Raw genomic sequence first — 27,972 nt, 5'->3', positions numbered from 1 at the left:
TGTCATGATTCCAAAAGCACAAGTGCTCTGACTTAAAATTACTTCTCTCAATCCAGTTCAAACAGAGGAGAGTGGTACTGTCTGCCCACCTGAATCATTTTCTATAGGTAGAAAACAAACAAACCAAAAACCTCCACCTGACACCCTAAACAAAGACCTATGATAAAATGTAGCAAAAATGAGGACTGGTAATGATAATTGTGTCGCTATTGAGTGGTTGAAGTTAATAAATGTGCCACATGTCCTGGATTAATCTGAATATTTACACCCTATCACTGGCTCTGCATAGTTACAGCTCTCTGGGAGCGATTGGTGGAGCGAACACAAGCACTTTTCCGTTTTGGTGGGGTTGCTGTATTTTTGTCGTTAAAATATTACTCCAAAGATACCGTGGTTTTACACTTTTCATCCAATTTAAATGTTTTTCTGGGTCTCTTAAATTTAAGGGGTGCTGTTATTAATTTTAGGGGCCCCAACAATGGGCTCGAAACGACATATGATGCTGCCAATTGTGTTTCTTTGAAGATTTTGAAAGTAGAAAATCCAGGAGCTGTACGCGCTTCTCCCTGGGTGCCTTTTACACCAGGATAAAGTGGAGAAAAGCAAGACCGAGGGGAGAACGCCTTATGTGTAATATGCCAAAAAAAAAAAAAAAAAAAAAAAAGCAGCAGGGGAGGTCACATGCAGCCGCGCTGTCAGGAAGCACCAAATGCTGGGACGGTGAGGAGGACATATTCTGCTCATGTTAACTGCGCCTCTTTCCTGGGTGTTGTGAATGTCAGGCTCATTTAGAAGCAAGTGGGTGAGAGATAGAGAGAGAGAGAGAGAGAGAGAGAGAGAGAGAGAGAGAGAGAGAGAGAGAAGGGGAAAAAAGATGCGAGCAGGGAAACAACATATAGTGTAAGGGAGGGAGCAGGGCGACACATGCAGTACAGGCAAAGTAAGTGGAGGAGAAGTCTTCTTTCTGTGGACGCAAGCGTGAAGAAGAGGAGCAGGAGTTGGACCGCAGTGTTTGCTGGTGAATGAAGGTGCGCGCGTAGGCTGTTGGAGGCTGAGGGAGAACTTGCTCCATCTGTGCGCCGCTCTGACCTCTGAGGAGCGGCCCTCCCCCCGCTCCCCCCCCCCCCCCAGAGAGGCATCTGGAAGTGAGGACATGTGAAGAAGCTCGAAGTATGGCATGCCAAGATGCCTTCTGTCAGTACCAAGGCGACGGTGACGGCGATGCGCCCCATTCGTATTATTATTATTACGACTCTCTTTTCTCACTTTTTCTCTTTGGCGACTTGGTGAGTCCCAAATTTTCAGCACACCGAAACTTCATTCATCCACTTATTATTTTTTAAAATCTCTAAAGTGTTCACTTTTCGTGTCTAGTGCCAAGAGCACCGCAGGACAGACAAAGAAGGATGAAAGGATTTATCCGGAGAATTTTACGCGGATTTTAGACCGACTTCTGGACGGCTACGACAACAGGCTGAGACCTGGATTCGGAGGTAGCTACGTATCCATTTATATTGAGTTGTGAAGCTTTCTACTTTTAGTCAAGGCACCATTGAACTCCTGGTGACAGCCCTCAACATCAATGCAAAGCCAGATTGCATTTTCCAACTTTTGTTTTAATGACGCATATGTTCATAAATAGCCTTCACATCAATCAAACAAATGACGCAGTGATCTTTTGGGGAACTGCACGATGACATATCCGTCCCTCCGTGGGTTTGACCTCCATCACGACCCACACAATGTTAAACGGTGTATCATACTTTGATTCCATAGAAACTCGCCGGTTTATACTCAATGTGGTTACATAATCGCGTTGCAGGAACAAACGCTTAATGTGCAGTTCAAGTGCTAAAAGTGCAGATTTGTTTCTCAAGCATGTCTGAAAGCAATGTTGTCAATGCATTATAGCACAGCCACACTGGAGCTTATCCCTGCTGTAGAGACTTCAGTCAAGTCCGCATTCATAAACAGGATTATGTTTTACAAAATTATTTGTTTTATTTTTATATTATTTATTTAGTTGTTGTTTTTTTAACACCCATTAGTCAGATGCAGCAGAGTGCATCCGTTTTGACTTCATCCGGACAGACTGATGGCTTAAGGAGAGGGTGTTTACACAAAATACTAAGTGTGAATAAGACTCATGGATTTTGACTTGAGGGGAATTGAATGTTGAACTACATGTGTTTCACTGTCTCATCAGGTCCCGTGACTGAGGTTAAGACAGACATTTATGTGACAAGTTTTGGTCCGGTCTCAGATGTTGAAATGGTATGCAGCCAAATTGTCAACACTTCAAATGCTGTCATTCATTCTAAGTCACTGCTCAAAAAACAGGGAATCATCAGTGTCACTCCAAGTCAATCGCATTTGCAGGATATCAGCAGTCAAGTTAAGCGGAGTACACACATATCTGATTTGTAACTGTGGTTAATTTTCTTGCACCTGTGCTTCCGAGCCGTTGGTCTCCCGGGAGAACTCCGACTTCCGTCTGGCATGGGGTGAATGAAGACTTCGAGACACTTGGCGTTTGGGCTAATTCGATTTATTAAACAAGCCTTAGTGTCATAGCAGCTGCTACGTTGCCAGAACGACGAAAAAGCCCCCGAAAAACCCCCTGGATCTCAGTTTATCAAGGTTTAATTCTCAGGGCGTGGAATTAGCCCCTCCTTGGGGCACCCGTGAGAGGGCCGTTCCTCATGACCATATTTGGACTTGCACTCCCATGCGGGTGTCTCTTTTACTCTGTCAATTTCCCCCCTCCCTGGGGCCCTTGGTTGCGATAATGAAAACCAGTCCTCTCTGATGAGCTGACCCCGGTTGTAAATACCAGTCAGGTTTCGGTCAAGGATTAGCCGGAAACCCCACTATCCTTATAATGTCCTTGGATTTAGACGTACAAAGAAAAGATAGTTTGAGTGAATACAGGTCTTCCACCCTTTGACCCTCCCAAAGGAAGTCTGGTTTCAGTACTATTGAAATACACTACATAACATTTTAACAGATTTTTAAAATTTGGCAAATGTTTGCTTACTGCTAAGTGTTTGGATGTCTGTCGCTGTCAAAGTACCAAGACTGACTCGTTAGAGGCAGCAAGCAAGGTGCCACAGGGAAAATAAATACAACCCCAATTCCAATGAAGTTGGGATGTTGCGTTAAACATAAATAAAAACAGAATACAATGATTTGCAAATCATGTTCGACCTATATTTAATTGAATACACGACAAAGACGAGATATTTAATGTTCAAACTGATCAACTTTATTGTTTTTTAAATAATAATCATTAACTTAGAATTTTATGGCTGCAACACATTGGTACAGGGTCATGTTTACCACTGTCTTACATCACCTTTTCTTTTAACAACATTCAATAAACGTTTGGGAACTGAGGACACTAATTGTTGAAGCTTTGTAGGTGGAATTCTTTCCCATTCTTGCTTGATGTACAGCTTCAGCTGTTCAACAATCCGGGGTCTCCGTTGTCGTATTTTACGCTTCATAATGCGCCACAAATTTTCAATGGGAGACAGGTCTGGTCTGCAGGCAGGCCAGTCTAGTACCCGCAAGCTTTTACTACGAATCCACGCGGTTGTAACAGGTGCAGAATGTAGTTTGGCATTGTCTTGCTGAAATAAGCGGGGGCGTCCATGAAAAAGACGTTGCTTGGATGGCAGCATGTGTTTCTCCAAAACCTGTATGTACCTTTCAGCATTAATGGTGGCTTTACAGATGTGTAAGTTACCCATGCCATTGGCACTAACACAGCCCCATACCATCACAGATGCTGGCTTTTGAACTTTGCGTCCATAACAGTCCGGATGGTTCTTTTCCTCTTTGGCCCGGAGGACACGACATCCACAATTTGAAAAAACTATTTGAAATGTGGACTCGTCGGACCACAGAACACTTTTCCGCTTTGCATCTGTCCATCTTAGATATGCTCGGCACAGAGAAGCCGTTTCTGGGTGTTGTTGATAAATGGCCTTTGCTTTGCATAGTAGAGTTTCAAGTTGCACTTACGGATGTAGCGCCGAACTGTATTTGCTGACATTGGTTTTCTGAAGCGGCACGGTCGGCAACTGGTTAGAGCGTCTGGCTCACAGTTCTGAGGACCGGGATTCAATCCCCGGCCCCGCCTGTGTGGAGTTTGCATGTTCTCCCCGTGCCTGCGTGAGTTATTCTCCAGGCACTCAGACTCTAAATTGCCCGTAGGTGTGAATGTGAATGGTTGTTTGTTTATATGTGCCCTGCGATTGGCTGGCAACCAGTTCAGGGTGTACACCGACTCCTGCCCAATGATAGCTGGGATAGGCTCCAGCGCTCCTGTGACCCTTGTGAGGATAAGCGGCTCAGAGAATGGATGGATGATTTTCCTGAGCCCATGATATCCTTTACACATTGATATCGGTTTTTGTTTCAGTGCCGCCTGAGGGATCGAAGGTCACGGGCATTCAATGTTGGTTTGCGACCTTGCTGCTTCCATGCAGTGATTTCTCCAGATTCTCTGAAGCTTTTGATGATATTATGGACCGTAGATGATGAAATCTCTAAATTCCTCGCAATTGTACGTTGAGGAACATTATCCTTAAACTGTTCGACTATTTTCTCACGCACTTGTTCACAAAGAGGTGAACCTCGCCTCATCTTTGCTTGTGAATGACTGAGCAATTCAGGGAAGCTCCTTTTATAGCCAATCATGGCACCCACCTGTTCCCAATGAGCCTGTTCACCTGTGGGATGTTCCAAACAGGTGTTTGATGAGCATTCCTCAACTTTCTCAGTCTTTTTTGGAACACGTTGCAGCCATAAAATTCCAAGTTAATGATTATTTGCTAAAAACAATAAAGTGTATCAGTTTGAACATGAAATATCTTGTCTTTGTAGTGTATTCAATTAAACATATGTTGAACATAATTTGGAACTCATTGTATTCTGTTTTTATTTATGTTTAATACAACGCCCCAACTTCATTGGAATTGGCATTGTAGAAAGTCGTAGGAGAAGGCATAGAAGAAACTTGGCTGACTGTTAGCTTATATGGTAAGTACTTGGTAGTTGCAAATTCTTCGTCATTTTTGTTGCAGTGAATGAGTTAGGAGAGACATTATACACAGGAGTGCACATAAGTGCCTTGCATGTACAGTGAAGATACTTAAAGTGCAGATTCAAGGTTGTCACTGCGCATTTGCGTACCAAGCATTTTTTTTAAATGAAGCACAGTGGTAGGTGGTGGTCGAGTAGTGTTGTCATTCGCCAATGAATCTTTTGAGTGAACGTACTGAACGGAATCACTTCATGAAATGATTCGTTCCTTTCTCAGTTTAGTTGAGTTCAGCTGCGACTGTGTACCGCACAAGAAACGTCCTCGCAAACGTCACCACTCGCGGGGTGGCAACGGTGGCTAAGGCAACGAGGCGCTGAGCTTCGTGGGCGCATCGTTCTTGCTGCACAGTAGCTACGGCAGTCCGTTACAATATGTCGGAAGGTCAAAAATACTGGGGACCGCTGAACTAGAAAACTGTGCCAAATCAGCAGGTCCCATACTGTAAGTTTTGAAGTTCATCCAGTTAGGTCATGAAAAAGATGAGCACCAAGCAGCAACCTCTGGTGCTCCTTTGAGAACCATACCATAATGTATACATCCCTGATGAGACACCCAACCTTTTGCTCTTCTATTCATGCCCAGCAACAGTGTAAGCTCAGGTCGCTTCCTATTTGATTATCGTTCCTTTCCACGTCAAAATCACAAACTCTGTAGCTTGGCCAAACATAAGGATTTGCCATCAGGAATATTAAGCATGTTAAATATCTACAATTGTTGCTCCAAACTGTTTTCTGAGCAGACTGGAGAGAGAAATTACTCTTAATACATCCCACACCGTTGGTCAGGATAATCTTTTAGAGACATCCAACAATTGTGCCGTTGCCAACTCTGATAGGAAGTGAGAAAAATGCTCAAATTAGGTCCGATTATTGATATGAGTGCACCCTGCTTTAGGAAACAATAACGATGGCAAATGTATTTCATCTGCTGTTGTGCAAATGGCACGGACAACTAGAGGAAATGAGATGAAATTACAGCAAGACAAACGAGTGATAGCATGGGATGGTATCAGCAGCCCACATAAGTTGTGAAGTTAATGCAGCTCATCCATAAACACCAAGGCCGGAAGGCTTTCTTGCATGTCCCAGCACAGTGTCAAGAGCATTGAAGCGATACAAGAAGACAGGTCAGTCCACCAGAAGGACTACCCAGCAGAAACAGGGTCACTATGGGCAAATAGGAACAGGAGAAGCATGAGACCAAAAAAATTAACCGACCTCTGCCCAAACTGTCAGAAACATATATTCCAAGATGGTGGCATTTGCCAGAAAACACCAGAATCAGAGGATTCTCCGGTTCAGACCCGGTTCACACTAAGTGTGTCACAGATGTGCTGACAACATCCTGATGCAGAGCCAGTTTAGCGGTGGGTCAGTGAAGGTCAAGCAGCATGTCCTTTGAGGGTTGCCCAGACCTTAGCCCAAGGTACCCTGACTGCTGTTAGTTACTGCAATTCTTAATTCACCAATCACTCAAAGGCCTTGATGATATTGACTGGCCCATCCATTTCACAGACCTTTATTCAAACGAGCACCTTCGGGATGATGTATGATGATTTACTGCACCCACTGCCGCCATGTCACACCACAGACTATCCCGCTGACTGATGCCTTGATCCAGTTTTGGGAGGAGATCCCCTAAGAACCGTTGTCGTCTCATCAGGAGCATGCATAGGTGTGGTAGTGAGAGAAAACTGTTACATAAAGGCAGTACATATGACAGAGCTTCATTATGACTTGTCTTGAGGAAATTCCCAGCAGCTGAAATAGTGTGCGCTCATTTATCAACTTTGACGAGCCTTAACCCTCTAGTTCCTGCGGAAAGCCCAATACTCCAAAACCTCATGAATAGTGCACATGCAATAATATTGTAGACATCAAACAGTTCAAGGTTTTATTGCAATGCTTCAGAATAGACAATATTTTTCGTCATCTTATTCTTTACCAGTATACACAAATCATTCGATCTGCCAACCCTTGAGCAACCAACACAAAACTGACCATGAGAAAAACATGGAGAACGCAAATCCAATCCAGCAACTTTCAGAGACTGACCTTGTGGCTTGTTGATACTCATTGCAAAACAAATTGATATTGGAAACTCCAGCCTTCTGAATTGAACTGGTAAATCATTATAAAATGGTATTCGGGGTAGAAATGCTGTCTCACATTTAGAAGGACCTGTGATTATAATAGCTTCAAGCACGTTAGGCAACATCTGTATACTTAAAGCTCAGACTTTGGGTGTCCGTTTTCAGGGAGCTTTCTGGAGCCGGACCGTTTTTTTTGAGCGTTCCTGGTCCGTTTTAGTCACATACTGTGATGACGTACTCAGTGCACCCATTGGTTCTACATACCATCTACGCCACCGCCTTCTCGATCGATTTTGCAGCATAATTAAACGTATCATCTGGTCATCTAGGTCCGTTTGTTCTCGCAGACTCTGTTCCATGGTCGCCATTGTTGTTGCTTTGTTGCTTTGTTCCTTGTTCCGGAAAGTAAAAACGGCTACCGGAAATGGCCACAAAATGCAGAGGAAACTCCACACTGTGGCGTCCTAGCCAAAATCAGCCGTAGCGACACCCCCGACTTGGAGGAGAACTGCAGCACACTTTCAAAACAGCGTGCGTGGGTTGCGCTCGAGTATAAAGGCAAACTACGCAGTGACGTCAGCGCGGTCGCCGCCCGCGTTAGTATAAAAGAGCCTTTGTAGTACATGTTTCTGCATGTTTTTACATGTCCTTGGTCGCGTGTAATACTAAGAATTAGTGCAAAACGTGCCAGAGCGTGCGGGAGGGCACTTCTTTGAATACGGACACATCAACTTTGAGCTTTGAAGTATATAGAGTATGAATTTGAATTCAGTTCTCAGTGGCAGAACTCCAGACTGCCCAAAATGGTTGAATTTTGCCCCTAAGATTTGAGACAATGCCAGGAATTTTCTTTTTTATCTACTTGCGCATGTGCGACAAGAAAATGTGCTTATTTTATTTTAAATGTATTATTATTACAAAATAAGTTCCTGACAAACGTGGTTATGAAAATTTGTTCGAAACACCTATGTGACACTCAAGAATTTCCAAACAAGCTTCAAAACGGGCCGCCTTGTGCGCATCGGTGAGTTGTCTGGGAACCCGACTGGCACAAACCTTTGCAAAGCGTAGCACTTTCACGATGTTTGCGGTACTCCTATGGCGTAGTCCCAAAAATTGCGCGATGTCACCAATGGTGACTCTACGGTATTCTCTGAACAGTGCCTTGACCCGAGCACTATTCCCAGGATGGTCTGCTGCTCCTTTGCCTGTCATGGAGGTCAGTCAAATCAGGCTCTTGTTCTTCGCCTTTGATCCTGGACACCCACTTCTTGACTGTGCTCTAGCCTATTGCAGCTTCCCCATACATACAAATTTTGCAACCTTTTGAAAATGTTTCCAAATGTCTTCCAAAGCAAGAAATTCAATGAGAACTCAGGCATCCAACAATGACCTCATTCCAAAATGGGTGACAGGAAGAAGACAGGCTTAAACAACAAGAAAAATACCTTAAAACAAGTATTCAAACTACAAACCATGAATGTTTAAAACAAAAAAACCAAAAAATTATTAGTAGTTTAAATCAAATTGGGCTCTTTACTTTTTGGCCGCCTCTCGTATTGTGTTCACGGAGCCCAGGAACATGGAATTTAGTTTTTCCCTTTATTTTTGAGCAGTGTACAATTAGTCTCAGTGAATAAAATATATTGAAAATGTCTGAACGGATTTTTACCTTGTTTTGTCCATTTTCATGTGTTAGGAATACACAATGGACGTGTTCTTTCGTCAGACGTGGGTGGACCGCAGATTGATGTACGAAGGTCCAATTGAGATTTTAAGGCTGAACAACTTGATGGTGACCAAAGTTTGGACACCAGACACTTTCTTCAGGAACGGCAAGAAGTCAGTGGCCCACAACATGACGGCCCCCAACAAACTGTTCCGTATCATGAAGAATGGAACCATACTCTACACAATGAGGTCCTGTGCCCACCTCTATTATGAGCAAAGAGACAAAAACCTCCGTGAGATTTTATATTTAAATGAGCATCCAGAAAGGAAATCCATAATTCATAGCTTGTCAGAGTTTTAACTGTGATTTCGTAGGTAAAACACGTCATTTTCGAGCGCCACCAAGACTTCCAGCGTGGGAATGTATAGGATAGTCACTTAAGATCCAAAAAATACATTTTGAAAAATATATATGCCAGAAGCTGATAGGCTTAATCAGCATTCTGTCATCCAGTCTTGTAGTGGCTTGGGTGCAAATGACTTACATTGTCAAAAACTCTGTCATAAAATTCATTTGATTGGTAAGGTGGTGTGTATTCATGGATGCATGTTCGTGATGTGCGGATTCACAGGTTTATGAATTTTCATAAAAACATCTATTTTTTTTTTTTTTTTTCCCTCCAGTGATTAGGTGAGTTTTTCAGCAAGTAATAGATGGTCTGTTAAAATAAAATAAAATAAATAAATACCGTATATGAATAACAAAAAATTCGGGGGAACACTCTACTGTGATATGTAATTTTGGAATTTGAGTCACGGTCTATTAAGCAATGACAGATGTTAACAAAAGGAAGAAGCAACATTTTGCACTTTTTAATGAAAAACCTGTTTCTCCCAAAATGTACATTTATTTCATTTATTAGCGTCTTTTACATGTATTTATGAAATCGATCGATCATTCTACAATAACAATATAACTTTTTTGATGCATGGTAGCAGTGTGAATATTTGTCGTTTGGGATAATGCTAATTTTACGGTGGGCTGGAAGTGAAAAACAATATAACCAATTGTGAAACACTTTTACAAATTTACAAGAAACAGAAATATACAACATCAAACGCCTATATGGGCTCGCTGTTCAGGGCGTCCATATATCCAATCGGTATTTGGGATGAACATCTCGTTCCATCTGCGTCGCCTACCCTTGCCAGGAGCCAATCATGTTGATGCGGGGTGGGTCTTGCCGAGAAAGGCCATGGGATTTCTAAGAATCTCTGGGAACTGGGACGTTCCCTTTCCGGGTGTTTCGTCTTTTATAAAAGGGTTTTGGTTTTTGGTCATTTGTTTCCTGAAATGTAAAAGTGCTTTGCACTTCCAGGCCACCGTATAATTTGATTATGTGTGATTATTGCAGAAACTGTGCGCATGTTTCTTGTCATTCTTTCACTGTCTGCCTTTCTTTTATCTTATGGTAACAGATTGACAATTAATGCAGAATGTCCCATGAAGCTCGTGGACTTCCCCATGGATGGACATGCGTGCCCCCTCAAGTTTGGAAGCTGTAAGTTCTGTGTGTGCACAGAAAAAAAAACCTCAATCACATGACTTTTTCCCATTTTGGCACTGAAATGGATTCTTTGCTGAAAAGCCCAAAAAGTCAGTCTGCTAATTCTAAATAATGACATACTGTATTTCATTGTGGTACTTAGCAGTGAACAATGAAAGCGCAACTCAGCACCATGACGGCGTGTCTACTGGTCAGCAAAAAATGCCTTCTCTCAATGAAAGTAGCTACCCAAATAGAGGAGCGCATTCTTATCAGAGAGAAGCAACGATTTCGAGATATCTGCAAAAGAGAAACCGGGAATGGAAATCACGTTTGCCTTTGCTCTCGGCCAATCTACGTCAATTACACTCCATGATGACATTGTAGAGGACAAACTCCCATTTTTCAGTTATTATCATCCTCTCTCCCCCCCCCCCCCCCCCCCCCCCCTCTTCATCCACCTGGTACTCACCTCCAGTCAGGAGGAAACGACCCTGGATGTGATGCGGCCTGAAGCAAAGAAAAGGTCAGAATCCCTTTCTGTGCCTCGGGATAGCAAAGACCTATGCGGCTATTTTCCATAACTGTCTTGTGTGTGCATGTGCTCATTTCCCCCTCTTTCTCCTCTGCCTTCATTCCCCTGCGCTCTCTTTTTTGCTTCTCCATCTGGACTTGTGTGCGCACTCCATGACACACCAGAGTCAGTTCATTTTCGGCAGCACAGTTGGTATCCTGCTGGTGCGGAGTCCCATAGGGAGTGGAAGGCATAGACAGCTGTCATTTTGTTGTGCATTTATTGAGCGGCCAAAGCACTCTGAGGGAAACGCTGGGAAATAAAACATCGTCTTAATATGAAACAAGTCAGTGACACAGCAGGGATTAAGGGCTAGTTTTTGCAGAGATGTCAGTGTGGGCTGGTGGTGAAGTGGTACACTCGCCTGGTGGGATGGTCACCAGTCAGTCACAAGGAGCATAGAGTCTGACAATGTCATCATGATAAAACACTAACACAACAAAACAAAAGAGACTGTTTAACAGCCATGCACATGTAAAGATTATAGAAGTGACACGAGGTACGCAAAGTTTTGGAAATGCTAGCAAGATTTGAAACTAGCCGAATTGCATGTTCTCCCCGTGCCTGCGTGGCTTTTCTCCGGGTACCCCTTTTTCCTCCCACATCCCCAAAACATGCAGAGTAGGTTGATTGAAGACTCTAAATTGCCCGTAGCTGTGAATGTGAGTGCGAATGGTTATTTTTGTCCCAATTTTGCCCCTTCCCGACCGAGCACATCAAATTACAGACAAGCTTATGTCTTATAAGATCATCAGATAAGCTTGTTGTTCGGGCCGAGGTGTTAAGAGTGGATTCGTCCCGATTTTAGTGTCCCGAACGGGTCGGGGCCAACAATCTTAAACAGTGAACCATTTCAATATTTACGACCTAAGGTCTTCATGTGTGTGGGAGAAGAAAACTGTGACGTGAAATGGAATGCAGCCAATCAAAGAAGCGAACTTAATGAGGAACAAGGAAGCAGCTGTAAAGAAAAACCAAGGTCTTACCTGATGCGTTTTTTTTGTATAAAAGTGGGTTCCCTCGACGGCAAGAAGGACATGACCATATTACGAGACTCCCGACAGCTTTTGGGAACACTCGGCAAAGAGCGGCGCAAATCCAGAAGTGTTTCTTCTTCTTCGGTTTTGTGAGCTCAAACTAGGGCTGCACGATAATGGAAAAGAACGACATTGCAATGGTGCAACTAGTTCATAGTTCTTTCTTTTTTTTTTTTAATATGTTGATGATGGGCTACTCCCCTCAAAATACTGGCATTTAATTTCCCCGCCCATGTTGCCACCCATTCAGTCCACACTCGTAGCCAGCTGCAGCTTTCACCCTACAATCCCCAAAACAAGAGGAAAAACTTCAATGGTGTTTTTCAGGTTTCAAGCAAATGCCAAGTTCCTATTGAAAAAAAAAAATCAAGCAAGTTGGGTCACCACTAAATTTCCAGCAAGTCAAGTCATTACTTCCATCAAGCAAGTCATCCGTTTTCTGTCACAACGTATACTTGCACATTAGCCACTTTGCCCTCAGTAACGGTAATTGCGATAGCTGTGCTAACATACAGTCAAAACAATCACAGTTTTTTTTTTTTCTTCTTCTTGGTATCGTCTAAATCACAGGTGTCAAACTCAAGGCCCGGGGGCCAGATCTGGTCCGCCACATCATTTTATGTGGCCCGCGAAAGCAAACCATGTGCTTGAACCGCCATGATTCTTGTTACAATCTGTAGAAAAAAAAATTTATTGTCATATGGAATAAATATTTGTTTTTGTTACCAAACCTCTTTTGACAATACAGTCACGTCAACAATAGTTACAAAGTATTACCCTTGAATTTTGATTTCCAAACTATTCATCTATCAATTTGTTGTCTATGCAACAATATAAGGAGGTGATTCAATATTTATATGATTTCAAAATCTTAGCCGCCCTCTGAGAGAATAAAGTAGTAAATATAGGTAGTTAAGGAACCATCTGGGAATGTTGTGTTCTCTGATGTAGCCTGCAACACAACAACTATATCACTAAAATGTGTACTGAATACGAAAGAAATACACGTATCGGCGCTACAAAAACTACATCTAAATATCCATGTACGCCCAGAATACATTGAAAGCCCCTATGTTGTGCTGTTAATGACTCACAGTGATGTGGCTTTGCTGTGCACAGACGCCTATCCGAAAACAGAGATGATCTATACTTGGACCAAAGGACCTGAGCACTCCGTGGAGGTCCCTCCCGAGTCATCTAGCTTGGTTCAGTATGATCTCATCGGCCAGACGGTCTCCAGTGAAACCATTAAGTCCATCACAGGTGAGGCTTGCGCAGACTTTTGCCATTTTTACACTTTCTGACTGCTGCCACTGTGCGTTGCATTTTATTGCGCTCTTCTGCACTCTCTTCTTTGACACGAGGGATATTCAGCCGTCTGCACGCATCGTATTTAAACCTCACGTATTTTCTTCATCCGCGATGTATTTTCGGACCTTTCAGCACACGTAAATGTTAAATGCAAATTTAAAAAACAAAAACATTTTAGCAGCATCAAGATGATGTGATTGGCCTCTATCTTCTTGAGTGAAAATACCTGTATATTTATTTTTAAGGCTATTTAGCCTGACATAAAAACATCAAGTGTCCAAAGCTTTCATGAGTGAAATGTGTCAGAATGTTTTGTTCATCACGCTAATTCCTCTGTGTTGATCCTGCAGGTGAATATGTGGTGATGACGGTCTTCTTCCACTTGAAACGCAAAATGGGCTACTTCATGATTCAGACATATATCCCCTGCATAATGACAGTAATCCTCTCCCAAGTGTCCTTCTGGATAAATAAAGAGTCGGTCCCAGCGCGCACAGTGTTCGGTATGTAGACCTCACTCGTTGTGTCCAACCTTTTGGCTCGCTGTTAATTTGTTTGGAGTGCCTCCTCTCTCTGTGTAATTACGGCAAATATCAAGAGCTGCTGTACTTGTAGCAGTGTTCTTTGAAAGCTAAGATTAGACATGAATAAAAGTCATTTTGGTGCATCTTTTAAGTACTGTGGAGCCAACTAAAATGATGAAGATAGAAGTTCCATTGTTCAAACAACAAAGTGAAGCGATTCAACACACTGAGACTTCTCTCATGCATTACATAGTTGCTCATATACAAGTAGAGAAAAACATTTCCTTTTGAGTTGAATTCTATATTTAAATACGTTTGCCCGTGATCTGAGGCCACATTTAAGAATAATTTGACCAAAGGGCACTTCTATTTGAAGGAGAGTATACAAAGAAATTTGTGCCAAAGTTATTTGGTCATTCAAAGTAATTGTTTCAGCAGCTGTCTGAGTGGCTGCTCTCAGATGATCTTGGAGTTGAAGATGCTGGATGTGGAGGTCCTGGGCTGGCATGGTTACAAATAGTCTGGAAGTAAAGTGAAATTTTCTGATATGCCTTTGAAGACAGAATCTTCGAAGATAGAATCAGAATCAGAATAATCTTTATTTGCCAACTACGTTAAAAACACATGAGGAATTTGTCTCTGGTAGTAGGAGCCGCTCGAGTACGACAATAGACAGGTACTTTGACAAAAAAATACTTACTTACTACCAAGGTGAGGGACCAGACAAAGCATGGCTACAAAAACCCCTATGATGAACAAAATAAATGGATATAGGTTTCCCTTGCCCGGACGCGGGTCACCGAGGCCCCCCTCTGGAACCAGGCCTGGAGGTGGGTCTCGAACGCAGCGCCTGGTGGCCGGGCCTGCACCCATGGGGCCCAGCTGGGCACAGCCCGAAAGGGTAACGTGGGTCCCCCTTCCCATGGGCTCACCACCTGTGGGAGGGGCCATAGGGGTCAGGTGCAGTCTGAGCTGGGCGGTGGCCGAAGTCGGGGACCTTGGCGATCCGATCCCCGGCTACAGAAGCTGGCTCTAGGGACGTGGAATGTCACCTCTCTGGCAGGGAAGGAGCCCGAGCTGGTGTGTGAGATCGAGAAGTTCCAAGTCGGGCTCGCCTCTACACACGGCTTGGGCTCTGGTACCAGTCCTCTTTAGAGGGGTTGAACTCTCTTTCACTCTGGAGTTGCCCACGGTGAGAGGCGCCAAGCAGGTGTGCATATACTTATTGCCGCCTGGCTCGGCGCCTGTACATTTGGGTTCACCCCGGTGGATGAGAGGGTAGCCTCCCTCCGCCTTCGGGTGAGGGGACGGGTTCTGACTGTTGTTTGTGCCTATGCACCAAACAGCAGTTCAGAGTACCCACCCTTCTTGGAGTCCTTGGAGGGGTGCTGGAGAGCGCTCCCGCTGGGAACTCTATCGGAGCTTTTTAACCACCTCAGTTCCCGCTGGGAACTCCAACTTCTCGACCTCACACACCAGCTCACGCTCCTTCCCTGCCAGAGAGGTGACATTCCACGTCCCTAGAACCAGCTTCTGTAGCCGGGGATCGGATCGTCAAGGTTCCTGCCTTCGGCCACTGCCCGGCTCACACCGCACCCGATCCCTATGGCCCCTACCACAGGTGGTGAGCCCATGGGAAGGGGGACCCACGTTACCCTTTCGGGCTGTGCCCAGCCGGGTCCCATGGGTGCAGGCCAGGCCACCAGGCGCTCACCTTCGAGCCCCACCTCCAAGCCTGGCTCCAGAGGGGGTCCCGGTGACCCGTATCAGGGCAAGGAAAACCTACATCCATTTGTTTTGTTCATCATCGGGGTATTTTAGCCATGCTTTGTCCGGTCCCTCACCTAGGACCTGTTTGCCATGGGTGGCGCTACCAGGGCCGTGAAGCCCCAGACAACTTAGCTCCCAGGATCATTGGGACACACAAACCCCTCCACCACGATCAGCTGATGGCTCCAGGAGGGGCAGAAGCTTTGTGACTTGTCAAAATGCATTTTTGGCAAATTCCAAGGTATTTCAGTGACCACTGTGGGTTTTTCTTTCTTTAATGAAAGGATACCAATAATTTTGCTGATATGTGTAAGTCAATGTACTCCAGCTACTTTTCACCTACCATTCTCATTTGGTTGCCTTTCGTTGACACACAATTATATAGCGATCATGTCCAGACGCATTTAAGTTGACGAAGGACTCTGTGGCACACAGAATGTTCTAGACCGCCAATGTAATTCAGTTATTGCTATTGGTTGAAGACACAGCGGACAAGTGGTTCACTGTTAGCATATAGAGCATCTTTCTATTTTTGTAGGAGCCACACATGACCTTGTATACATGACTCTTGCATAAGCACCCATCTTGTCTATTTTTTTTCATGGCACTGTGACAGTGACAATGTGACATTCCATCAGATTCATTACATTGTGTCCTTTAGTGCGCTCACACACACCTTTTTATTTTAGTTAGTCTGTGCTTGCGGCTTTGTTACATTATACATACAGTATATCACAGGATGAGTAAGGATGTTTTTTTTTTACACTTACAGTGTATATAGACTAATTACACTTTTTAAAATCAGTTTATTTCTTTACATTCTCTATATTGTTTCTATGTTAGGATGATAAAAAAAAAATCTATTAAAAACACACATTTTTCGTTACACCGCACAATCAAAAGGAAGAAAACATGTTTGCCATCTGTGGACTCAAGCAAACTAACATGCCAAAGATGAAAACATTTTTAACTGAAATTATGAGGATAAAAATAATGTTTTGGCAGTATATTAACATAGTGGTATTTATGTCATCGTTCAGGATGTTACTTTTCATTTGACGGTGCTGAATCACAAAGTTATTCCACACATTTCTAATAAAGCTAATGTAAACACAGGATTCTGTAAATGAATTGTCTCAGTGTCGAACAATATAATGTTCCCCGTTAAGCACAATGCAAATTGTATTTTACTGTATTAAAATACCACAGTTTTTTTTTTTAATGGCTTGTTATGTTACGAACTCATGATTGACTGACCACCAGTCCAGGGCGTACGCCAAATCGTGCTCAAAGTCAGGTGGGTTAGGTTTCAGTTTACCAGTGACCCTAATGAGGATAAGTGGCATAGAAAATGTTACTCATTTGTAGAAAAACTGTGTTGGACTTAAAACACAGAGAAAGGTGTTGATGCAGTTTCTATTTTAGACATACACTGTACATTACAAAGCTGCTGTGTTTGCTTTAATGTGTCAGTTATGTTCGCTGAGTTCACTTCCTTTAATCCCAAAGCAGAGAATTTAATAGCCGACATCGCATTACTTCTGTCATTTGCTTACTTACGATGTTTCTTTTTGAACCCCTGAAGGCATCACCACCGTGCTGACCATGACGACTCTCAGCATCAGCGCTCGCCACTCCCTCCCCAAGGTGTCGTACGCCACCGCGATGGATTGGTTTATTGCGGTCTGCTTCGCCTTCGTCTTCTCTGCCCTCATCGAGTTTGCTGCCGTCAACTACTTCACCAACGCGCAGATCGAGCGGACCAAAAAGAAGCCGGCCAAATGCCCCCCTGTACCCCAAAGCACGCCGGTCAAGGTCAAGGACACAGAGGAAATGCTGCAGGTAAATGTTGTGTCCCTCAAAGATAAGCGTGACAGATAATCTGATTGCTCTTTGCTTGGAGGAGCACTTAGACAGCACATCTCTTGCAAAATGTGCTTACTGGACTTTCGAATGACCTGAAGTGGCCAGGACAGAGATAAGGAAGGATGAGAGTTTTGGTCAACAAATGAATCTTTACCTGAAACAGTGAACTGTACGCGGTCTCGAAAATGGATGGATGGATGGATACTTAGACACTGGGGGTATGTTGGCTTCATAGATGACCGTCTGTGTCCGCCAAGCCGCAGTTTGATTGAATTCAAATTTTGTAATTTGTAAATGGGCAAACAATCCTCTTTTTTCAGCTAGGATGAGGTTAGGACATTTTTTCCTTATCTGTTTCATTTGAAGTCACTGACATTGTCATGGTTCATTCGCCTGAATTCTGGTTCAGTTCTCACTCGTGTCGGTGTGTATGTGAATGGGTGGTCCTCTGATGCCGCCAATCAGGGAATCCGATGTCCGTACACCAATCAACCCTAATCACCAAAACAGGAAACACACCTGCACGGACCCTTGAGCAGATATTGGGCTCATCTCATTTTTACATTTGCAACTTCCGAGGTCCTAGCTCCTCACTCCTCTGTTTATATGCTAGCTCCTCCCACCAGAAATTCCATTGATGAGACAACGATATTGACTGAACAGCAAGGCGTCCGCAGGGCGAGGTAGGAATGTTTGGAGGGAATGAGACAATCGGCCCACGATGACATCTTTTCATGGAGACGTCTACTAAAGATGATGTCACGTCGATGAAGCATGTCACAAATGAACTTGTCTTGTGTGGCTGAATTATTACTATCACCACAAATGTCCAATTTTTTGCTTATTTACATATTTCAAGTGGGATTACATTAAAGTCAAATATAATCAACACTGTTCCTCTTCACAACTTTGCAGATGCGAAGATGATTATGATTGGTCTATCCCAAGGATGACTCCACCCTCCTGCCCCCTCCTCTCATAAATAAGGCTTAATGTACAACCCCAATTCCAATGAAGTTGGGCCATTTTGTTAAACATAAATAAAAACAGAATACAATGATTTGCAAATCATGTTCGCCCTATATTTAATTGAATACACTACAAAGACAAGATATTTAATGTTCAAACTGATAAACTTGATTGTTTTTAGCAAATAATCATTAACTTAGAATCTTATGGCTGCAACACGTTCCAAAATAAGATGGGACAAGGTCATGTTTACCACTAACCTTTTCTTTTAACAACATTCAATAAACGTTTGGGAACTGAGGACACTAATTGCTGAAGCTTTGTAGGTGGAATTCTTTCCCATTCTTGCTTGATGTACAGCTTCAGCCGTTCAACAGTCCGAGGTCTCAGTTGTCGTATTTTACGCTTCATAATGTGCCACACATTTTCAATGGGAGACAGGTCTGGACTGCAGGCAGGCCAGTCTAGTACCCGCACTCTTTTACGACGAAGCTTTGCTGTTGTAAAACCATGCAGAATTTGGTTTGGCATTGTCTTGCTGAAATAAGCAGGGCGTCCATGAAAAAGACATTGCTTGGATGGCAGCATATGTTTCTCCAAAACCTGTAAGTACCTTTCAGCATTCATGGTGCCTTCACAGATTTGTAAGTTAACCATGCCATTGGCACGAACACAGCCCCATACCATCGCAGATGCTGGCTTTTGAACTTTTTGTCCATAACAGTCCGGATGGTTCTTTTCCTCTTTGGCCCAGAGGACACGACGTCCACAATTTGAAAAAACAATTTGAAATGTGGACTCGTCGGACCAGAGAACACTTTTCCACTTTGCGTCAGTCCATCTTAGAAGAGCTCAGGCCCAGAGAAGCCGGGGACGTTCCTGGGTGTTGTTGATAAATGGCTTTTGCTTTGCATAGTAGAGTTTCAAGTTGTACTTGAACCTTTTGATGATATTATGGACCGTAGATGATGAAATCCCTAAATTCCTTGCAATTGTACGTTGAGGAACATTGTCCTTAAACTGTTCGACTATTTTCTCACGTACTTGTTCACAAAAAGGTGAACCCCGTCCCATCTTTGGTTGTGAATGACTGAGCAATTCAGGGAAGCTCCTTTTCTACCCGATCATGGCACCCACCTGTTCCCAATTAGCCTGTTCACCTGTTGGATGTTCCAAACAGGTGTTTGATGAGCATTCCTTAACTTTCTCAGTCTTTTTTGCCACCTGTCGCAGCTTTTTTTGGAACATGTTGCAGCCATAAAATTCTAAGTTCATGATTATTTGCTAAAAACAATAAAGTTTATCAGTTCGAACATTAAATATCTTGTCTTTGTAGTGTATTCAATTAAATATAGGTTGAACATGATTTGCAAATCATTGTATTCTGTTTTTATTTTTGTTTAACACAATGTCCCAACTTCATTGGAATTGGGGTTGTATTACACTGAATGCAAATGCATGTAGAACCAACAGAACATATTTATTTTCTTTATGTGCCCAAAAGCTATTGACAAAATGACAGCCTAATAAGTACAAACCTTAGAAATAGGTGCTTACTTACGTGTAGTAACCACGAGCCAGTGTATTTGAGTCATTTTGGTGTCAAACACGACCCCGAGTAGAGCAGATATGATGCAAAATATGATTATTCAAACTAAACTAATCAAGAAATGTCAAAAACAGGAGATTAACTATTTACTTTGAAGTTCTGCTCCATTTACTATCCAGCTGTTGCACGCCTGTTTTCGTACGTCACCATCGAGTAGCTATGAGACTTTCGCATAGGCTACATCAGCGCTCCTTCGATTTAATCTAGTTCGTGGAAGCTCCTCGGTGCTCAATCCTCGCTTCTCCATCCGCGTTGAAGACAATTGAGACACTCCTTAATATGGCGGCGTAACAACTTCCATGTGCCTTTCGATTTTCTGAGGAGCAAAAAGCAAGGAACGTTGCAATTTAAAGACGTGAGATGAGCCCAATGACACAAAAACAAGACAACTTACTTAAAGTGAGCTTTTCGATGATTTGGACGTAATAAGAACCTCAGTGTTCACATGCATGTACCATTAAAAGGGTAGCACTAAACAACCAATAAGAATGTTTTGTCTTTGTCCGCCATTCGGGGGGACAGGGACCTCACTGGACGCGAATAACGAAAACCTGCGGGTCATTGACTGCCATTATAATTGCATTGAAAATTATTTCTTGATTTAAACCTTTACAAATTCTTGAGTAAGCGAGTACAAGTAAGACTATGTATGGGACAAAGGGTCCAAAGACACACCCAGCGAAAAGAGTCCCAGGGGTGTGTGCCTGCGGACACATGCAAGTGAATTGACACTGTTTTCCATGCACGAAGACTGACAGAAAGTGTCCTGTAACTGCTGTGCCCGCATCGCGGAGGCTGAGGACCCCACCCAATCAATCGAGGGGCGGAATCAAGTGTCTCGGTTATTGACTTGCCTCATGTTCTCAAGCACTGTAGTTTGTTAATGATAAATATCTGTTGCCTGAGCATAAATAGCATATTATTATTCAAAAGCATATTAAGCTCTGGTTCTCGTGAGCAAGGAACAGTAACTATTGTAACTATTGTATATATACTTCTACTACTATATTGTAAGTAACTATTGGCAGATAAAGCAAAGTAACTGTAATCTGACTACTCCAATATAAAAAGTAGCGCGTTCGATTACTTACGATGTCACCTGACCCCATTTTTGGAGTTACGCGTTACAAAGTTACAAAGTAACGCGTTACTGGCATCACTGTCCATACTACGAGCCGACAGCAACCAGCAATGCATATGGCAGTTTTTTCACTGACTTCTTTAAATTGCCCCTTCCAGCCCAAATCCCACGATGGTGTAATCGCGCCTGAATGCATTCGAGTGACAACAGCACTTCAGTGGATTAGTAGGTTGCCAAGGCAACACAGCCTGGTTGCATCTGTATAGGTTTCGGAGATGCCCTGGTGCTGGCGTGGGAAATGCGGTTTTACTCAAAAGCAGGTGCAGTTGACCCTTGAAGAGGATTGACATCAGGGTCATTGTGTGATAGGTCCATTTTTATGGCCTTTCAACACCTTGCATGAAGATAAGCAAAAAAAAAAAAAACACACACTCACACACAACTCCCATGTCCGCATTGGACACAATAACATTGACTATTTTCAGTTTCAGAGGTTGGGTGAGGGTGGATTATTTCTGCAAATGCTGTAGTGCCAGGCAGGCAGCGTCGCACTCTTGCCTGCCCAGAAACATCAACTCCCAAAGGATAAGCTTCTTTGACGCTATACTGCATTACCACTGTGGTGCGGTACTACCTACCTTCGGTCTTAAGCTTGTGTGAAATGAGTGAAATCCTTCATACGTGACATCTGCATTGCCTACTCTGACGTCCGCTTCATGATGAAGGCCGTCTGTCATCAGATCAATGTGACAAGGTTCACACCGCACCAACACACTTTACAGGAAGGGAGAAGCGAGGGATTTTTGCCCTTCTAAAATATATGGCGGTATTAATTAAAATTAGAGCATTGTTGGCCATATCGAAGGCCGCAATGCCACCATAATCGTCAATATTAAAATACAGTACCAATATTGGGCCTATGTGTCTGTTCAAAAAAAATGTCTTATTCCTAAAAAGCATATTTAGTCTGGTAGGCAACTGTAACGTTACTTCAACATACTGTTTGAACATTGACACAGCACTTTAATATAGAAAAACAACTGTCCTAAAATAATGATTTAAGTACAATGTATTCCACATTAAAAGGAATTAAAAATTATACCGAAATGAATGTTTAAGAAGAAACCATTCTTAAGATTGAACGCTAATGTATTGCACTTAAAAGTTAAATACAACTGAATTGTGCCTAATAAATGTACTGTACTCGTTAAAAAAATAAATAAAATAATATATGTTTATATATATATATATATATATATATATATATATATATATATATATATATACATCCATCCATCCATCCATTTTCTTCCACTTATCCGAGGTCGGGTCGCGGGGGCAGTAGCTTTAGCAGGGATGCCCAGACTCCCCTCTCCCCAGCCACTTCATCCAGCTCTTTCGGGGGAGATCCCAAGGCGTTCCCAGGCCAGCCGGGAGAAGTAGTCTCTCCAGTGTGTCCTGGGTCGTCCCGGTGGTCTCCTCCCGGTGGGACGTGCCCGGAACACCTCATCAGGGAGGCGCCCAGAAGGCATCCGAATCAGATGCCCCAGCCACCTCATCTGGCTCCTCTTGATGTGAAGGAGCAGCAACTCTACTCTGCGATCCTCCCGGATGACCGAGCTTCTCACCCTATCTCTACGGGAGAGCCCGGACACCCTGCGGCGAAAACTCATTTCAGCCGCTTGTATGATCTTGTTCTTTCGGTCATGACCCGCAGCTCGTGACCATAGGTGGGGGTAGGAACGTAGATCTATCGGTAAATTGAGAGCTTCGCCTTTCGGTTTAGCTCCTTCATTACCACAACGGACCGATACATAGTCTGCATCAATGCAAACGCTGCACCGATCCGCCTGTCGATCTCCCCGTTCCATTCTTCCCTTACTTGTGAACAAGACCCCAAGATACTTGAACTCCTCCACTTGAGGCAGGATCTCATCCCCGACCTGGAGAGGGCACACCATCCTTTTCCGACTGAGGACCATGGTCTCAGATTTGGAGGTGCTGATTCTCATCCCAGCCGTTACACACTCAGCTCCGAACCGCTCCAGTGAGAGTTGGAGATCACAGGTGGGTGTAGGCCAGGCCACCAGGCACTCACCTTCGAGCCCCACCTTCAGGCCTGGCTCCAGAGGGGTGACCCGCGTCCAGACAAGGGAAACCTAAATCCATTAATACTTTTCATCATAGGGGTCTTTTAGCCGTGCTTTGTCTGGTCCCTCACCTAGGACCTGTTTGCCAAGGGTGACCCTACCAGGGGCGTGAGGCCCCAGACAACTTAACTCCGAGGATCATTGGGACACACAAACCCCTCCACCATGATTAGGTGACGGTTTCCAGGATATATATATATATATACCATGGGTACAGAAAGTATTCAGAACCCCTTAAATCTTTCACTCTTTGTTATATTGCAACATTGCTGTATCTATCAGATCTGAATGGGCTTTCCTCCTGAACAAACGCAAAGTCCGCAGGTGCCTGCGTGATGTCGACAAACTAATAACAATACCATCTTTGTGACTCAAAGACAGGAATATCTCCCAGTGTCTTAAACCCATATCAAAATAAAACTTGATCAAACTAAATAAGCCGGTCACGTTGCTTACTACGGAGTCCGCAAAGAGTCACTTGCAGTTCGCAGGTTCTTGCGTGAGTTCGATGTGTCCCGATAACTCAGAAAAACATTAGTCAGAAAAACAGAAAAAATATAATCAGATAAACAGGAGGAAAAAAAAATTGTCAGAAAAACAGAAAAAATATAGTGAGAAAAACAGGTGGAAAAAAATTTGTCAGAAAAAGGGAAAAAAATATTCAAAAAAACAAAGCCCTCAAAAGAATTACCCAGAAAAACAGGATTTATTTATTTATTTATTTATTTATTTTATCCAAGTGAATGCAATACGCTTCCGTACAGGAGCGACTAAACTTGCCATTAGTGTGAAATAATACTGATAGCAATGCAAATGTTTCTAGTCTGGAGTGGAGTACAGTTAAATTACAGACATGCATCCCTTCCAGTGCCACTGACGTTGTATTTGATTTTACAGCAAAACCCAGACACTAATGGCAACCTGAGGAAGCGCATGAATTACATTTCTCACCTAGACTCGAGCAATCACCAGAGAGCCCAGTCCACGAGCAACATTTCAGGAGTGGGGAGAGCTCGACCGCTGAGACCTTTAAACAGCGGTGTCAACGGCAGCTCCTCCACGCTGTCCCGCTCCAGTCCCAAATCCGACAGCGTGCCCAGCGTGGATTCCTCTTCAGAAGAAAAACAGCTCGTGAAAACCCCCCCTCAGGCTGCAGCATCTACACCAGACGTGACGACGGGGACACCGTGCAAGCAGAACACCACCTCCGCTTCCCTGCAGCATCTGCTGGGGCCCAAACTGGAACGCCTCCAGATGATGGGGAACAAAGTGGAGCTAAAACAGACACCGTGCTCCCAGCCCAGCACTGCTGGGATGGGCGGAACCAGCAAAATTGACAAGTATGCGCGGATCCTCTTCCCAGTGTCCTTTGGGGCATTTAACATGGTATACTGGGTGGTTTACCTATCCAAGGACACCATGGTGGCTCAAGGGGGCTAGACTCGGGCAACAAGCTTAAAGCACCATTTTGTTTCCCAGATGGGAAGCAAATCAGGAATATGAGTGACGTGAGGAAGATGTTGCCAAAACCAGGAGAAGTACCTTCATATCCTGAGAGATGTTTTTTTTATTAACAGCAAGCATGGGAATAAATGAGCCACACCACGAAATATATGACTCACTGTCAGGATGAGAGCGAACGCACTGGATTATGGTTTTCTTCTCTTTTGATCACGCTCAATGTGTATTTAAAGGTCTTTACGGGCTCAAGATAACGCATGACATTTACTATTTTTCTATCCTGCATCGGGCAATTTGTGTGCTCGGCCATTCGGAAATTGTACACGTTATGGAAATAGACTTATTTCTACAAACTGATTTGGTTAATTACAGTGTACTGACATTTGAATATTAAGACCTTGTTAATGGCATGAAAGCAGGCCTTTATCCCGTAAACTGTGGTCTTAAGTTAACATGTCCAAAAATAGCCCTGAACTCGAAAGTGAAGGAGATTTGAATTCTGTTTAGGCAAAAAAAGGAGCGTTGATCTGACCTTGATCAACTATGAAAAGCCTCTTGTACAGCACTTACTCAACAAGCATCATTCTTATACGAGATGGATTAACTCAATCTATGTATTGCGAGCACTTGAAAATAATCATTGGGGGGATCCGGCAGACAGGAAGCAGTAAGGGCAAGTTATTCATTAACGTCACAATAAGCTTCTTTCCTCGACAAGGATTGTGCAAGGGTTTACCTCACATCATATGATTAAATATCACCGGAAAAAAGATTTTTGCGTTGTCGATCACTGCAACAATAAAGTTGTCAGCTGAGTGGGTGGTGAATGTATTGTATTTATTTGGAAACTCCATCATACCAGACATAATTCATATGTAAACAGATCGAAACAGTACAGTGGTGCCTTGAGATACGAGTTTAGTTTGTTTGCCGTGCTCGTAACTCAAAACATGTGTATCACAAATCATCGCCCCGCATTGAAATGAATGTAAATGCCATTAATCCGTTTCAGCCTCCGGCTAAAAAACCCAACAAAAATGTTTGTAATGTGTTTTTAATAAGAAAAATAGCACCACATAATATTGTACTTTATACTAACATACACTGTCATAATTAGTTAGAATGGACAGAATTAAGCTGTGTTTGCCACATTTCTTGACTTCAATTTAATGGACATTGTGCTGCTCGTTCTGGTGCGCGCACCTTGGCCACCTGGGGACAGTATAGTACAGACATACGTATATATATATATATATATATATATATATATATATATATATATATATATATATATATATATATATATATATATATATATATGTATATATGATGATGATGATGGTCACCACTGTTTTGTAAGGTGCAGTCATATAATATTCTTCGCTGTTGATGAAGAGTATATGCCTGTGAGTGTTGTTATATTATCTGTCCACATGCATCGCTCCACTGTTTGTGTTCAAATACACTTTGCTTAAAATACACACAACGTGTAAATCTCTTTGTTTCATCTGACAGTAAACTTCAACTGGGAGTGGCGTTCTCATTGAAGCCTCTTTTTGGAAGAATTGTTCCCTCTCTGCTGAACTGCTGGTTGTTGTGAAGTGACTCAGTTCACTGCCACCACACACTGCTCCGATATAAAATTTTTGTCTGCATGTCAAAGCAAAAATTCGGTGGATTGAAAAAAAATTTTTTTTTAAAAACCCTCGTAAGTCAGGTCACTCGTATCTCAAGGCGCCACTACAGTAGTCTCTTCACCACCAGGGAGAATGGTGGAAGTGAAGATTATGATATACTGTAAAAAATCAACGATGCAGAGAGACAGTGAAAAAAGTGTTGGTCCAGACCACTTTCTTCCTGATTCATGTTAATTCTTCCTCTTACCAAGACATTTTGAACAGGGCTTTACTTTGAACGTCAGAGGAACAGTTTTGGAAAAGGTCCTTTTCTGTTCCTCGTGCACAAAGCAAGGTTCATAAAGCCATGTTTGGATGAGTTCTTCCCAGAAGAGTGGAAGCTGTTGTAACTGCAAAGTGAAGTCCAACTCCAGTTTCTTCCATTTTCACTTCCTGCAAGTGACGTGACCAAACTTCCCGTTAACGATCGTAACGGGACCAAATAGTGCAAATGAAAGCTGCTATCATCATTTCATATGTTTGTAAAGTGCCAAAAACAAAATTGTGCGTTTTTGCAGTGTACAATCACTCAACTCCTCTAATTTCTTCAATGACATACTCGAGCTCCTGGTGTTCCAATACATTTGTCCTTTCAGTCTAATTTTAGTTGTAGATTCTTCTAGAACCGTGGAATGAGCTCCCTCTTATCATACATGGATCTGCAGACGAGGGCCCAACCGATTAACTGGCCGATCGATTTAATCGGCTGACTGATTCAATTGGCCGTTATTAGCTATTCTCAAATTGGCAAAAAAAAAAAAAAAGATCGTGTGTGTGGACTCAACGTGCGCTGGGTGGCTTGTTTCTTCATCCGTGTAGTTGCCGTCATTGGCCCCTGTCGATCTCTTAGTGTAACACGAGGGATGACGCTGTCACGCCGCTGAGAGACATGCAGGCCGATAGACAGATCAAGATGCCTGCTGCCACTCATCTCTCCTCAACGCAGTCATGTGCGAAATTGATTTTGCTGTTAATGCTCCTCTGCCGCTCTCCCACTCATTCCCGCTCTGTCTGCTACGTCCACCGCAAAAACGGGGAACAGGCTTTTCCTAATGAGGAGCTTGTCAACAACAGATTGATGTTCACTGTTTATGTGGTCCAAGTAAGTGTGCACATGATTGACGGAGCTGCCAATGCTGCATTTTTCCGATTTTTCCCCTTTCTTTGTATTTTTCTTTCAGGCATGTCTCTCCCAATGCCAGAAAGATGCCTACTCCTCTCACATTAAATGCCTCCAAAGCTCCTCCAGAGAAGCTTTGAGGCTTTATTTATCATTGTGTGAGCTTCCCATCACTTATCATTACAGCGTTTTGAACATTTGTGTGCTTGGTGATCTTAAGTAGGTAAAATGGAGCATTCATGGGGAATTAGAAACTAAATACTATATGGCATAACACTCTGCAGTAGATGTTTCAAAACCTGAACTCCGTTTTTGTCATGGTCTGTGTTTTGGTTTGGGTTGTGATTAGTTTTGTTCCATGTTTGTCGCTTGCTCATTTGGTTTTTGTGTCCACCTGTTCTCGT

At 43.1% G+C, this 27,972-nt stretch overlaps 1 protein-coding gene across 3 annotated transcripts; it reads left to right on the top strand.

The window, feature by feature from the left end:
* The first annotated feature begins 894 nt into the window (after nucleotides 1-894).
* On the top strand, nucleotides 895-26,003 carry gabra4 (gamma-aminobutyric acid type A receptor subunit alpha4). Of its 3 annotated transcripts, none has more exons than XM_061788388.1 (9): nucleotides 895-1,286; nucleotides 1,375-1,493; nucleotides 2,207-2,274; nucleotides 8,902-9,122; nucleotides 10,353-10,435; nucleotides 13,151-13,294; nucleotides 13,693-13,845; nucleotides 17,222-17,478; nucleotides 24,267-24,475. In XM_061788388.1, the coding sequence occupies exons 1-9, from the start codon at nucleotides 1,186-1,188 to the stop codon at nucleotides 24,333-24,335; spliced, it is 1,215 nt and encodes a 404-aa protein (XP_061644372.1). In that variant the 5' UTR covers nucleotides 895-1,185; the 3' UTR covers nucleotides 24,336-24,475. The 3 variants fall into 3 exon arrangements, with proteins under 3 accessions (XP_061644372.1, XP_061644370.1, XP_061644371.1); XM_061788386.1 differs by having other exon boundaries at nucleotides 898-1,286; nucleotides 24,209-26,003; XM_061788387.1 differs by lacking the exons at nucleotides 895-1,286; nucleotides 2,207-2,274 and having other exon boundaries at nucleotides 1,371-1,493; nucleotides 24,209-26,003.
* The last annotated feature ends 1,969 nt before the right edge of the window (nucleotides 26,004-27,972 follow it).

Source organism: Phyllopteryx taeniolatus, chromosome 10 (genome assembly GCF_024500385.1).
Source record: "Phyllopteryx taeniolatus isolate TA_2022b chromosome 10, UOR_Ptae_1.2, whole genome shotgun sequence".
Taxonomy (NCBI): Eukaryota; Metazoa; Chordata; class Actinopteri; order Syngnathiformes; family Syngnathidae; genus Phyllopteryx; species Phyllopteryx taeniolatus.
Note: the sequence above shows the minus strand (reverse complement) of the source record. Positions and strands in the feature narration are given on the sequence as shown.